Here is a 15,659-nt window from a genome sequence, read left to right on the forward strand (position 1 = left end):
TTGTCAGGATGACAAGTTCTACAATTAAAATCACGTTCTACAATTAAAACTTCCCCTGTTCAAATGTTCACATACATCAAAGTTTGACCGACTAGACACCGTTAAGCTATTAACAAATTTTCAGCTTGCTATTAATCAACTTTTTTTGGTACGCGGGATCCAGGCCTAATTGGTTTGTATTTGGTACCAATGGCTCTTGTGTGATCCACAATATTAACGTGAATTTTTTAATGCAAATATTTGCGTATTTGGGTATTTGCAGTTTAGTGAAATTTGTTTGGGTGATAAGGATAACATTTTTGTGCACAAACTGATATAGAATTTGTAGTTTTGAAGAATTTGTCACAGTGAAAATCGAAGGATTGAGGTAAGTTTATCTTATAATACCTACTATTGAAGTGCCATTTTGTTGATCTATTGTTTTCCAATTTTGACTGTTATTTACACTCAGATGCAAAAAAAACGCAACGGAGAAAATTTTGGTCAAATTCAAAGTATTTCAGTTTTTTATTTTTAGCCTTATTTTGATGATTTTTTTTGCACACTGTGTAAAAATTTATAGTTTTTAATTTGGTATAGTAAGCTTTTTAATAAAATTTTGTATTTGACTTATTATACGGGGTTTATCGAAAGGTGGTTTTTTATCCTAATTTTCAAACATCCTGTGGAATAATTCCGTTAGCGTATTTTCGTAAAACCTTGTTTTTAGGTTGCAACCATGTCTTCTAAGTACATATTATGTTTTTTGTTTCATGTGAAAATATGGATTGGTTCAATTTTAGGAGCGAAATGACTTTGCCACCCACAATTTACGACTTTTCCTATTATTATTATTATCTTTTGTATTAATTTCTAATACGGCGATGGGGGCTTTGATGACTAATATCGAAGGAATGTCATATCGACATCCCAGAAGCACTGTATTTAAATAATGATTAAAAGCAACGACATGATCTTGGTTTTAATGAACAACGAAAACAAGAACAAAACATAAAAAACAACTTAAATGTAACGTAACCTAAGTACACAAATAACAAAGAAAAACTAACTAAAATATAACTTAATACTTTGTATTGCCTCCCATAGCCTCTATAACTGCCTGTACACGTCGTCGGCTCATGTTGTCTATGAGGTTGCGAATATCATTTTACTAGATGTTTTGCCATTCCTCTTCTAGAGCCAAGCGAAGTTCGTTAATTGAGGCTGGTGCGACTTCGCGACCTCTAATATTTCTACCAAGCATGCCCCAAACGTGCTCTATTGAGTTCAGACCTGGCGAACACGCTGGCCAGTTCATTTTATTAATCCCAACTTCCTCTAAATATTGCGTGACACACATTGCAGAGTGGGGTCTCGCATTATCTTGCATTAATAGAAAATCATCGCCGATATATTGAGAAAAGGGTACTACGTGATTCGCTAAAATTTCCTCAATATATCGGTGGACAGCCAACGAACCCTCAATAAATACAAATTCAGTGTGCGCGTCTCGGGATATTCCTGCTCATACCATCACTAAACCCCGTACCCGCGTACCCCCTCCATGGCTAACGCGGGGACTGAAAGCGCACTCCGCAAATCTCTCTCCAGTTCGACGCCATACTCGTTCTCTCCCATCTGATGAGTGGAGACAGTATCTCGACTCATCCGTAAAAAGAACATTACTCCATTGTCCTAAATTCCTAGCCACTCTATGCCGTGGAAGTAATTTGGGCCCAGTTGCTAGTCTGCAACTTTGCAAACCAAATTCATGTAATCTTCAACGAACAGTAGTAAATACACTTACGTTATTGCCTCGAACCTGTTGAAGCTGATTTCTTGTTTGCACCGCTGTTAAATGACGATTCCGCAAAACGTTGACTCGTATAAAACGATCATCTAAAGCGGTAGTTTTGCGCTTCTTGCCACTTTCCGCTTTACGCTTGTTTGCTCCAGTTCGTATAAAACGTTCCACTACCCTTTGGATGGTAGAGCGATGAGTGTGTAGTACTCTAGCCAGATTTTCATAATTTCGCCCATCTTCAACCAGAACAACGGCTTTCGCACAATCTTCGACACTAAGAACCATGATCAATCATAGGTAAACAAAATGTAAGTGTCAATATGACATTGTTGGGACACTAGAATCTAATATATACACTAGATATGATACGTTGTTGTGGGAAACCATATATAGTTTAGTTTTACGATTAGTATATTGTTTTAAGAAGTTGTCAAATAAATTAATAAGAAAAGTCACACTTTCACGTTTCTCTCTCGGCATAAAATTTATATAAAACACACAAGAAATTACATTATTGGCATCCCTGGTTAATTGAAAAACATGCAGAACCTAAAGCTAGAGAGGGAAACAATAAAAGGATCCCTGAAAAAAGTTTTTAAAGAAATTGAAGAGGTGAATCCCAGTGACGAGAAGACAATACAAAGACTCCTGCAACAAGTTGATGATAAAGCAGAGCGAGTATTTCTTCTAGACAACAGCATAAAAGACATTCTATTCGCAGAAGAAACCAGCACGGAAGAAATTAGCAAGGAATTAAATGATGAAGAAAACTTTCGTGACGAGGTAGGAAAATTTAGAATAGAATGTGAGTATTTGATCAAAAATTTAAAAACTTTGAAAGATCAAGAAAATAAAGGTACAAGAAATGAAAAACCTGTCAAAAATTTTCATATGCCGAAAATTGAAATAAAGAAATATGATGGAAATGTCAAAAATTGGATAAATTTTTGGGGCCAGTTTAAAAAAAATCGATGAAGACGCAGACCTTCCAAACGAAGACAAGTTCCAATACCTGATCCAGTCAACAGAAGATGGCACGCCAGCCAGAAGCCTTGTCGAAAGCTTCCCACCTTCCGCTGAAAATTATAAAATAGCCATTGACCAACTGAAAAATAGATTCGCAAGGGACGAAATTTTAATTGAGGTATACGTTAGGGAGTTATTAAATTTAATTCTAAATCAACAAACCTCAAAGGAGGACCCAGGTATGGCTTTATCTACTTTGTATGATAGGTTGGAGACTCAGCTTAGGGCTTTGGGAACACTAGGTGTTACTAGCGACAAGTATGCAGCGATGCTTTTGCCACTTGTTGAATCCGCGCTACCTTATGAGTTGCTTAAAATTTGGGAAAGAAATAGGGCTTCTAATAATTTAAAATTTAATAATGAGTTGCAGGGTCTACTAGAGTTCCTGAAAACAGAAGTGGAGGCCGAAGAGCGTGTAAAACTTGCTCAGTCTAGTTTCACAGTTCCAAAAAGTATTGACGATAAGTATACTGTAGAAACCTTACATACAGAGAGTTTAAAAACCAAGGGTAAGCAAAAGTTTTCTTGTATTTTTTGCGAAAGCAATACACATGCCAGTCAGGACTGCATTAAAGCTCAGAAAATGACTTTAGAGCAGAAAAAATCAATTATAAGTAAAAAACGGAGTTGTTTTTCATGTTTAAAGCAGTTTCACAATTTTCGGACATGCAAAACAACTGTCAAATGTATAAAATGCGCTCGCAAGCATTTTACATTAATGTGTCCTGATTTGCATGAAAAAGAAAACAAAAATAGAGATTTGCAAAAATCAGAATCTTTCGAAAATACATTAACAACTGTCGCTTCTGAAACTTTACTGCAAACGATCAATGTTAGGGTTATTTCTGATAATAAAAGGTCAATGACAGTAAGGGCACTGCTAGATTCGGGTTCGCAACGTTCCTATATAACTACAAAATGCGCGGAAGATTTAGGGTTAACTAAAATTGGACAAGAAAATATAGTTCAAGGTGTTTTTGGTGGGTTGCCGGGAGCTCCAAAGATTCATCGTTTGTTTAAGGCAGGTATAGAAAATTTAGAAAATTCATTCAGCATAAGGTTATCTTTACTGGAACAATCTAAAATTTGCAATTACGTTCCAAAACTAATTGACCAAAAGGTCCTAGATTTATTAAAAGATAAAAATATTTATATAAATGATTCTGCTTCTAAAGAATTAGAGGTTAATTTATTAATAGGGGCAGACATGTTTGGTCACATCATAACGGGAAACTTGGTAAACACAAATGATTCTTTAGTAGCTTTGGAAACCAAGTTTGGTTGGACCGTTATGGGGACACAAAAAAGTAATAATAAAATAAACACGTTTGTATCAACTTATTTTACTGACTCATTGAGTACTTTATGGAGTTTAGATGTTCTGGGTATAAAAGATCCAGCAGAGACGAAATGTCGAGAAGAGTTAGACATTCGCACATTAGAAAAATTTAAAGAAAGCACTGTGGTAAATAGTAAAAATAGATATGAAATTTGTTTACCATGGGCAGAAGGTTATCCGGCTATAACCTCTAATTTTAATTTAGCTGAAAAGCGACTTTTTTCTACCACAAAACGGTTAATTTCTCTGAACAAGCTTACAGAGTATGACAATATATTTCAAGATTGGGAAAATACAGGAATCATTGAAGAAGTAGAAGAAGAGCCGTTGAAAAAGAATACGCACTACTTGGCACATCACGCAGTTGTCAAAGAGTCCAGTTTAACTACGAAGATCCGACCAGTGTTTGATGCATCAGCTAAAGATGGTAACGGTAATTCTCTTAATGATTTACTAGAAAAGGGTCCGAATCTAATTGAGCTAATAATACCTTTAATTTTAAAGTTCAGGTTACATAAAATTGGGGTAACGTCAGACATAGCGAAGGCATTTTTGCAGATAAGCATTTCAGAGAAAGATAGGGATTTTTTACGATTTTTGTGGTGGAAAAACTATGAAAAAAGAGAAATAAAAATATTTAGACATTGTAGAGTAGTTTCTGGGCTAAAACCAAGTCCGTTTCTTTTAGCAGCAACAGTTAATTTGCATTTAGAAAAGGAAAAAACATACACAGAAACAGCTAATCAACTTCTTAACGCATTTTACGTAGACAATTGTGTTTCTAGCGTTAGGAATGAAACAGAACTTAAAAAATTACCTGACGATATCAATAAACGTTTCGAAATTTGGTTAAAAAGTGTTAAATGTCTCAATTTTTGTAACATACATAGATATTTAGCATATCCAGAAGAAGAGAACCTAATAATAAATAAAACTCTTCACGTTTTCGTTGACGCTAGTAAATACGCTTATGCCGCTTGCGTTTTTATTAGGCTAGAATTTCAAAATTCAATTTCAATTAAACTTTTGTTAGCAAAATCACGTTTAAGTCCAGTTAAAACGATTACTCTCCCTAGGTTAGAATTAATGGCTGCTGTGATAGGTGTTAGGTTATTAGAAACTGTTAAAGAAGTAACAGACTTTACAGAGCTTAAAACGTACTACTGGAGTGATTCGATGGTTGTCTTAACCTGGATTAAAACAAAGGGTCTTTGGAATACTTTTGTAGGAAACCGGGTAAAAGAGATTAAAAAATATTCTGCAGTAGATCAGTGGCGCCACGTGCCAGGTGATATGAATATTGCAGACGTTTTATCACGAGGATGTAGCGGGAAACAACTTTTGGAAAAACAATGGTGGAAGGGCCCTCAATGGTTCAAAGAACCAGAAAATATGTGGCCAAAAGGAGAAGTAAGCGCTACAGAAGAAGAAGCAATGAAAGAATGTATGAAATTAGTTAATACTAATCTAGCAGAAAATTCGGAAGAATTTTGTCAAAAGTTAAATTATTTTGGAAAGTTTTCAAAAGTACGGAGATTAGTAGGATGGATTCTTAGATTTTACCACAATGTTAGGAACAAAAGAAGAAGAACATGTGTAGAAGCTAAGACAAGCAACAAATTTGATTACTTAAATGCTCAAGAACTAGAAAGAGCTGAAACATGCATAATAAAATTTGCACAAACTCAAAATTTAACAGAAAATATAAAGGGATTGAGGAAGTTCGAAATATTTGAAGACAAAAATGGAATTTTAAGGTTAAAAACCAGACTTGCATATGGCGATTTTTCACAAGAATTTAAGTACCCAATAATTCTTCCAAGCAAAAATACAATAGTAAGAAAACTTTTAGTTGAAGAACATGAAAAAAGTTGTCACGCTGGTCCGAAAATACTTTTAGGAATAATCAGAGAAAATTTTTGGTTAATAAAAGCCAGGAAAACTATAAACTCTGTAATTTACTCATGCGTCACATGTAAAAAGTTAAACGGTAAACAAATTGAAACACCTTTTGCTCCTTTACCTGCTAATAGAATAAACGATGCTGGGGTTTTTGAGATTGTAGGTATAGATTTAGCAGGGCCCTTATATTTAAAGGGAGGTGAAAAAACGTGGATAGTTTTATTTACGTGTGCAGTATACAGAGCGCTTCATTTGGAACTGGTGAAATCCAGTGAAATCTCTCTCTACTGAAGCATTTTTATACGCTCTTCGTCGCTTTATTAGTAGAAGGGGGAGGCCTAAAATCATATATTCGGACAATGGGACCAATTTTCATGGGAGTGACAATATTTTTGGAAAGTTAAATTAGGTAGAAATAGAGCAATTTTCAGGTACAAGACGAATAAAATGGATTTTTAATCCACCCTCCGCTTCTTGGTGGGGCGGGTGGTGGGAGAGGTTAGTAATAGTAGTAAAAGAACTTTTGCGCCGACAACTGGGGAAAGCATCGTTGCATTATGTAGAGCTGTACACAGTGTTATGCGACATAGAGTCGGTGATAAATCAAAGACCACTTACCTATGTTTCTGAAGTCGATGAGTTTGAGGTTTTAACCCCATCAAGTTTTTTAAGGCCATTACAGGGTAATTCCGATGAGGTTGTTGATTTAGACATCGTGGATTCAGAATTTTTTAAAGGTAGGTTTCGTCATATTCAAAATTTAAGGCAAATGTTACGCGACAGATTTAGGAAAGAATACCTTGCGGAACTAGTAAATTATCTAGTGAAGGTTGGTGATGTAGTAATGGTTGGTTCCGACAACGTCAAAAGAATAAACTGGCCCATGGGCAAAATCATTGAAGTATATTCTGGGCAAGATGGCATCCAAAGGGTCGCAAAAGTAAAGACAAAAAATGGTGTATTGGTTCGTCCATGTCTACGACTATATAGAGTTGAACTACCTATCAATGATATTCAAGAAAATTTAAGAAAAGACAAAGAAGAATCAACAGAACAAGATAAGTCAGAAAAGGGTAAAAAGTCAAGGTATGGAAGAACATTGAAGATTCCACATAGATTCACTGCCGCCTGATTCCTGGGTCCGGAGAATGTTGGGACACTAGAATCTAATATATACACTAGATATGATACGTTGTTGTGGGAAACCATATATAGTTTAGTTTTACGATTAGTATATTGTTTTAAGAAGTTGTCAAATAAATTAATAAGAAAAGTCACACTTTCACGTTTCTCTCTCGGCATAAAATATAAATAAGACACACAAGAAATTACAGACATATTGACAACAGTCACCAAAGCCACGTCGTCGTATTACAAAATAACTCCATCATAATCATAATTAAAAAAGTCCTAAATTGTGGGTGGCAAATTCATTTGGCTCTAAAAAATGAACCAAGGCATATTTTGTAAATAAGTCAAATAAGGCAAGGCAATAAGTCAAATATAAAATTTTATTAAAAAACTCACTATAACAACTTAGAATTTACAAATTTTTACACAGTGTGCTAAAAAAAAATCATCCAAATGGGGCTCAAAAATAAAAAAACCGAATTACTTTGAATTTGACAAAAATTTTCTCCGTTGCGTTTTTTTGCATCTGAGTGTATATGCCATATTATTTTTTTTTTCAATTTTCCTTTTATCGTTGATTTTTTTAAGTCTTTCTAAAGTCTAAAAGGTATACTTAAAAAAAAATCGATTGAAACAAAATTCGATAGAATTTTACCTAGATAAATTGACGGGTTGAGGAATGCACTCTTAGATTCCCATTAGTCTGTTTCATTTATCGTTCGTTTGCCTTTCAAATTTTAAAAGGCACGGATTTAGGTTCTCACCAGAATGTTGGTTCCAACGTTAGAAGTTTTATATTTTCGGATCTAAGACTTCTTCATTGTGTTTTAGTATAAACTTTATGCTCATAATAATCTTATTACTTTTTCAGTACACCAGTATGCTCCAAAAACTAGTTTTCTTTACATGCTTACACGTAATCTGCACTACTTTTCTCCATTCTTCTCTCTCTTTGATTGTTCTTCCCATATTTCTAATTTCCATTCTCCTTAACTTGTTGTCTTAATCTCAGTTAAGGTCCGGCTCTTTGTTCTTTTACCTGGGGGTATCAATTCCGTTATAACTCTTAACGGGTTTGCCCTTTTCCCTTCTCATTATGAGATATTATCATCTCTAATATACTTATTTTTATTTTATCCTATTTGTCACTCCATTCATCCACTCATGTCTTCGTTTCTTCCTTGTAATTTTTCTGCCACATAACATACCACTCGCTTTCTTCCACGTCATCCTTCTCACCCTAATTCTCCTGCATACACCTCCATATACATTTCCATTACTCTCTAATGCTGACCGTAGGTATTTAAAGCTATTTACTTTTCACTATCACGTTACGATCTATAATTACTATTTTATTGGTAGTAACTTCTTTAAATGATTATTAGAAATACTTCGTTGTTGTCGTCTTCTTCTCCTTTGAGTGCCATCTCCGCGACGGAGGTCGACAATCATCATAGCTATTCTGATTTTAGAGACGGCTACTCTGAAAAGTTCATTTGATGTACATCCTTACTATTCTCTCAGGTTGCGCAGCCACAACATTCTGCGTCTACCTATGCTTCTTTTTCCTTGAATCGTTCCCTGCATAATGAGGTGGAGCAAGTTGTATCTCTCTTCACATGTAATATGTCCGAGATATTCTAATTTTTTTGTTTTGATGGTATTTAAGATTTCTATTTCTTTATTCATCTTTCTCAGAACCTCGTTGTTTGTGACGTGTTCTGTCCACGATCTTTTCAGAATTCTTTTGTACACCCAGAGCTCGAATGATTCTAGTTTTTTCTTTTGACGCCGCATTCAAGGCCCAAGGTTCCATTCCATATAACAGAGTCGAGAAAACGTAGCACCTAGCCAACCTAACTCTTAACTCATACTTCAAATCTCTTGTAAAGAGCACTTTCTCATTTTGTTAAAATTTGCTCTAGTCTTTTCTATTATGATTTTAATTTCCTGAAAGTAATAACCTGTGAAGTGAATCATTGTTTCAAGATATGCATATTGGTTCTACTCTCCCATATTTTCATAGTGTGACTGAGTATGTAGTAGTTTTATGGCCCTGTAATTTGTGATATATTTTTTTCAATAATAATTTTATCCGTACTTCTATTAAATAAACCTATTAGCCAATTTGTTCCTGTCTCTCCTAACGCTGTCCATAGTGTCCATACTTCTCCAGGAATATCATCGGGTCCAACTTTTACCTTCCTTAATTTTTTTTTAAATTGAACCAATTCCTCGTTAATTATTTTGGTAACCATTGTTGTGTCCCTTAACTCAACTGGTTTTCTGTCAAATTCTTCATTTAATAAACTGTCAAAGTACTTTGTCCATAGCTTTTTGACATTCTTTTGGTGAACTATGGTCTGTTTTTAAACCAAATTGGTCTAACCTCAGGCAAGTTTACTCCACTTTTATGAAATTTTGACACTAATGACATTTATGAAATTCTGACACAACTGGTATTTCATAGGTTAAATAAGTTATATCGGCGATTTTTTGTGTTTTCTGCGTTATTCCTTTAATTTTTAGATTCTTAGTCTACTTTTATATAAAAAAACCGTTGTTTTTAAAACTCTTTAGTATTAGTATATAATATAATATTTATGGAATACCGTCGAAGGCCGATATGATCAACCAAAAAAGAAGATGTATTTGGTGATTGTTCTAGTGTCTTTCTTGGGTGTTAATCTGTCTATTTAGTTTACTCCTGGTTTAAAAACAATCCAGAGTATTTCATTATTTTCATCTCGGATACATTACATCTGGTTAAAATGTTTTGCTATCTTTGCTTTATGTTTGCCTATTCTATAGGTATATCTTTGTTTCTCCTTCCTTGGCATTGATTTAAAACATTTTACTAATTACACATTTTTTTTTCCAGAAAAATACAACTTAATATATCAATAAGCTTTAAACTCTTTGATAACTCGTCAGTATTTCTCGCCTCCACCAAGCACCGTACCTGACCAAAACAGTAGTAATAAACAACCTTTTCCACGTGAAAATGACAGTTCTATGAAATGTGGACAATGTCTTACACGGCTTTTGCCATGCTTCAGCAGATATTCACATCAGTTTGGAACTCCTTACAACTGCGAAACAGACACACAGTGTCCACCTGGTTACTCATGCTGCCAACAGGATTGTTTTTTGCTTAAAATTTATACAAAAGAAATATTTTTAACTCAGTATGTAGGAGGACTAAGGTACAACAAAATATCAGCATCTACCAGTAGACCAGAACTCTCGACCAGTATTTTAGATACGACCGTTTTTGCAGAAGAAGACACACCACACCATATTACTGATGATCAAACTAAAACTACTGCTAAAACTAATGAAGCTACTTCTACTATTATTACTCAGCCGACCAGTGTTGAAACCAGCAGTTTGGAAGGTGAAGACAGCGAGAAAACAACTAGCATTACTAGGAACATTGAATACATTACAACTCCTACTATCGAGACCGTTATTCCTACAGAATATACTACTGTACAAGAAAGTGATGATAATGATGATGATAATACGCCAATAACAATGGCTAACAAAGTTATAACTGCACAATCTACAGAACCAGAAACCACTGAAAACCAAAAAAAGCTGTTACTGAGGATGCATTCAATAGTGACGACGAAGATGGCAGTGCAGATCATGCATATGACGATTATGAAGATAATTATTATGAAGATAATGATGATGAGGATAATGATGATGAAGATGATTATGGAGATATTGATGATGAAGATGCAGACGACAAAGAATACGAAGATTATGAATATGATGAGGACTGGGGACGATGATGATGATGATGACTATAACAGTGCTTTACAGTGATTATACTTTTGATAAAGATTAAAGTAGTTATGAAGACAATGAGTACGAAACTTTGTATAACATTAAATAATGTTTGTTTAATAATAGATCTGTTAGATAATATTAAACAATAATAATAGTAGAGAATCCTATATAAGGTCAATCTGCACCGATCTGTTTAATGGATAAAACTTATTGGATATGTAATTTAGTATGTTAAAAATTATTAAAAACAAGGGGTACCCGATATAATTAATTATTAGAGAGCGGAATATATGCAAAGTGCATATAGATGCATATATTGCATATTTTCAGACAACAAACACAACATTGCATATTTAAGCTAAACACGATTTATTTTGCATATTTTAAAAATAAATTATATAAAAGTTTAAAATTTTCCTCTCTTAGTTGGAATTTTATAACTTCGATATGAACAAGCTCGTTATTTATCTATCTATCGCTCATTATTATCTATCTGGACTTTCCCATTACTACCTGAATTTAACAATTATCGGTGTTCCCAGAAAAATATTATTTTATTAGCGTAGCAAGTCGTAGGTACCTACCTGCTTTTAAGGGTCTAATATTTATTTTGTCAGTTTCCGGCCAACATTTGTTTAAAGTAAACGTTGTATCGTATTTAGTGTTTTTGAAGTGATTGGTATATATTAAATTTAAATATGTCTACCATTCAAAAAAGTGCTTGGATAAAGTGTTTTCCCGAGTTATAGCTAAGTGGAGACAAAGTATTTTGCAAGGCCTGTTCCAAAATTGTAAGTTACATTCATTTTCACATTTCATTTTTTAAATGAGGAACTGACAAACAAAAGCATCATGTCCCACAAAAGAAATTTTTCTGGAAAGAGTGATTTTATTCGACAAATTCGCTTTTTAAGTCGCCAAATTAGTTTACTGCCTAAATTAAAATATTGTCCTATAACATCAGTAGATGTAGAACGAACTTTTTCTGTGTCCAAACACGTTTTTAGTGATAGAAGGCAAAAGTTGCTAGTTGAAAATTTTGAAAAATATTTGATTATACATTCACACTATAATTTAGATTGTTAATTGAATTATAATATCAGTTTTTGTGTGTCATTTCATTTGTTTTTATGTGAAAAATAAATATGTATTAAACATAAATGTTTATATTTAATATATTGTTTTATTTTTGAGTATTTTTAATATGCATTTGCATATTTAGACAAATTTGGAAAAAATACCTGCATATTTGTAGTAAAAGTAATGCATATATATGCGCATATTTTGGTAATGTTGTGTTGCATATATTCCGCTCTCTATTAATTATTAATAAAAAAAATATTTTTTATATTAATTAAAAAAATTAACCCGTGCAGACATTATTTTAGATTTTTTGAATCATTCGAAATAGTCGTGTCGCCAGTGGGGGGTACAACGGCTTCCTTAATTCAGATGGACTTACCCAAGTTTTCTTTATGTATTTTGACCCGTAGAACACGAATTTTTTGGGCAACAGTCGATCCGGATGTCGATAAGATTGTTATAAACAAAGAACTTGAGGAATCACATAACAGCGATTTTTCGCAAAACAAAACATTTTTTTGTATTTTTTGGGTCATTCTAAGCAAAAAATGTTTTTACAATTTTTTTCGTAAGATGCATAGTTTTCGACATAAGCGCGGTTGAACTTTCAAAAATCGAAAATTGCAATTTTTGTACCCGAATAACTTTTGATTGAAAAATAAAATAGCAATTCTGCTTACCGCATTTGAAAGTTCAAGTCAAATTCTATCGGTTTTGACTACTTTCATTGCTAAAAATTAATTTTTTTTATTGTTAAACAAAGCTATAAACATATAGTGATTGAATGATGTTTTCAATGCATTTGAAATTGAACGAGTAGGCGCGCATACAGACAATTTATACGTAGGTTACGTACATTAAAACGCATGCATTGGGCACGGGAAATACTATGTGTTTATGGCTTTGTTTAACAAATAAAAACTTAATTTTGAGCAATGCAAATAATCAAAACCGATAGAATTTGACTTGAACTTTCAAATACAGTAAGCATAATTGCTATTTTATTTTTTAATCAAAAGTTATTTGGGTTCAAAAATTGCACTTTTTCGATTTTTTGAAAGTTCAACCGCGTTTATCTCGAAAATTATGCATCCTACGAAAAAACTTGTAAGATCATTTTTTGTTGAGGATCACCCAAAAAATACAAAAAAATGTTTTGTTTTGCGAAAAATCGCTGCTATGTAATTCCTCAAGTTCTTTGTTTATAACCAACTTATCGACATTCGGATCAACTGTTACCCAAAAAATTCGTGTTCTACGGGTCAAAATACATAAAAAAAAAACTTGGGTAAGTCCATCTGAATTAAGGAGGCCGTTGTACCCCCCCTGGCGACGGGACTAAAACAAAAAAGGTAAGTATTTTATAATTTTTCTCTTAAGTTGATCGTTTTGGAGTTATAAACAATTTAAGGCTAAAAACGCAAGTAAAAATTTTATTTTTTTAACATGAAGTACTTAAATTCAAGTTCTAACCATCTTCTATCAGGTCCCGATAAGAATTTTGCTATGTTTTATTCTAAAATATATTTTGTTAATGAGGAAGGTTCCTTGTGGGAGGACGGCATTATAAGACGGGATCGTACTGCATTAATAACTAAAAAACGATGTTTACAAAAAATAGTTATCAAGAATTGATAAAATATGGTTTGAACTTGAATTTAGGTATTTCGTAATTTCAAAAATGATATTTTTTACTCGTGGTTTCGAGCCTTGAAAATCGTCATCTTTCGTTCTTTTTTCAGTTTTAAATTGTTTATAACTCGAAAAAGATCAACTTAGAGAAAAATTACAAGTCTTTTTTTGTTTAGATTGAGCCAAAAAATCTAAAATGATGTTCCTGACCGATTTTTTTTATTTTAAAAAAGTCATTTTTAAATTATTAATTAATTCTAGTCAGAACAAAGTTATATTGAGCATCTTGTTTTTTTATAATTATTAACATACTAAATTACATTAATCAAATTATTTTTATCCATTAAACAGATGGGTGCAGGTCGACCTTATATCGTATCTTAGACTATAAGTTATTATAAGAATTTATATTAAACCAATTTTATAGTATTTTTGTTTTCATTATTTTGTAAACTTCCAATTTTAAAGAAAAATCCTGGAACAGGTCGATTTTTATTTTTAAATTATGATTTTTTGACATATTTCATACCCACTACTGACGTCGTCTATCTGTCTACTTATTTTTTAAAACGAGAATAGGGGTCATCTGCTAGTTCATTTGAAAGGTTATTCAATTCTCTATTTAGTAATATAAACATAAACATAATTATTTATACAGGGTGTCTAAGTTTGGTAAGAGATGATTGACTTGAGTATGAACTAGTCGTCTACCACAACCTAGACCTAGAAAGTCGTCTATCACAACTACAGAATATTGTCGTTTTCTACATTTTAGTTTCAGCTGAAAAATTATTTTTCAGCAAACAGCATATATATTTTAAAAATAGACGGTTTCGTTTTGATTTAAATCTGTCTCCTGCCATCCCCCGATAGCGCTATTTCTAGGTCTACCTGTTGTCAAGGAGGCTATGCAAGAAGACAAATTTACATCAAAACTTCCGTAGTTCTCGGTATACAATAAAACTATTTATACCGGAGTAAAATTAGAACGCTCTCTAACGGGGAATAAGTGAAATGAATGTCGACTCGATTCAAGTTTTCTGTTAACCCAGAAATGAAAATATCAAAAGGCACCGCTAGAAAAATATTCCAAAATGCGATTCAGAGAACCTATATGAAACGAGTCTTTGTACTCTCATACAGAGTATGGCATTAGTAAAAATAGAAAAATAGACGGTTTCGTTTCGATTTAAATCGTTTGAGAGTACAAAGACTCGTTTCATATAGGTTCTCTCAATCGCATTTTGGAATATTTTCCTAGCGGTGCCTTTTGATATTTTCATATCTGGGTTAACAGAAAACTTGAATCGAGTCGACATTCATTTCTCTCATATATATTTTAGTTTTAGCTGAACAATTATTGTGTTATAATACTGAATTCATGATATGATTTTGCTACTGTCATGCGCTTCAAAATATGATAATAAATAACTGTTTTTTATCGTCACAGAGTCACAGCAACGTAGTAAACTTAAAGATTCACATTTACTCTACGTAAATAATTTAAATTAATGTCTATAACAAGATTTAAACCTCTTTTTAATAATGGTGAGGTTTTTAAAGTAGTGCTTGTTGCTTTCAAAAATTTAATACTTATATTCGCCTTACAATTGAAATTTCTAGTTGTTCCTTTTATTTTGTTTTTTGACTTGTTGTTTTCGGCTGGCTGATAAACATAATATATCTTGCGGAACTTAAATCGTATTGCTATAGGATAGAGCCTCTTCATTATCCAGTTTGTTTTGGTTTCTGCAGAAAATTTGTTAATAATATAAGTACAAATCTCATCGTAGTTGCAGGTATAAGATAATGAATACTGAACTTTTCACGTATAGTTACTGTTTTCTTCAAATGAGTTTTGTTCAAACAACAGAATTTCAAAATCTTTCGAGATATTACTAAAAACACTTTTAAACTGCTCCATCACGTTTGAATCGATAGTTCTGTGTACTGGTTTGTAGCATT

At 33.0% G+C, this 15,659-nt stretch overlaps 2 protein-coding genes across 2 annotated transcripts; both read left to right on the top strand.

Moving 5' to 3' along the window:
* Window positions 1-285: 285 nt before the first annotated feature.
* On the top strand, window positions 286-14,123 carry LOC114328074 (uncharacterized). Its single transcript, XM_028276826.2, has 2 exons — window positions 286-367; window positions 10,063-14,123. Exon 2 carries the CDS (start codon window positions 10,197-10,199, stop codon window positions 11,013-11,015), a length of 819 nt encoding a protein of 272 aa, XP_028132627.1. The 5' UTR covers window positions 286-367; window positions 10,063-10,196; the 3' UTR covers window positions 11,016-14,123.
* LOC126880374 (uncharacterized) lies at window positions 2,324-7,182 on the top strand. The gene is made up of 3 exons (XM_050644199.1): window positions 2,324-2,588; window positions 2,767-5,558; window positions 6,880-7,182. Exons 1-3 carry the CDS (start codon window positions 2,324-2,326, stop codon window positions 7,180-7,182), a joined length of 3,360 nt encoding a protein of 1,119 aa, XP_050500156.1.
* Window positions 14,124-15,659: the final 1,536 nt, after the last annotated feature.

Source organism: Diabrotica virgifera, chromosome 2 (genome assembly GCF_917563875.1).
Source record: "Diabrotica virgifera virgifera chromosome 2, PGI_DIABVI_V3a".
Taxonomy (NCBI): Eukaryota; Metazoa; Arthropoda; class Insecta; order Coleoptera; family Chrysomelidae; genus Diabrotica; species Diabrotica virgifera.

Excerpts from the sequence above, each read along its gene's own strand:
- LOC126880374 (XM_050644199.1), top strand. The coding sequence starts at position 2,324 with ATGCAGAACCTAAAGCTAGAGAGGGAAACAATAAAAGGATCCCTGAAA. Across the intron at positions 2,589-2,766 it reads AGGAAAATTTAGAATAGAAT|ACCTTCCAAACGAAGACAAG; the intron begins GTGAGTATTTGA and ends ATGAAGACGCAG. Across the intron at positions 5,559-6,879 it reads ATATGTGGCCAAAAGGAGAA|GTTGGTGATGTAGTAATGGT; the intron begins GTAAGCGCTACA and ends TATCTAGTGAAG.
- LOC114328074 (XM_028276826.2), top strand. The coding sequence starts at position 10,197 with ATGAAATGTGGACAATGTCTTACACGGCTTTTGCCATGCTTCAGCAGA.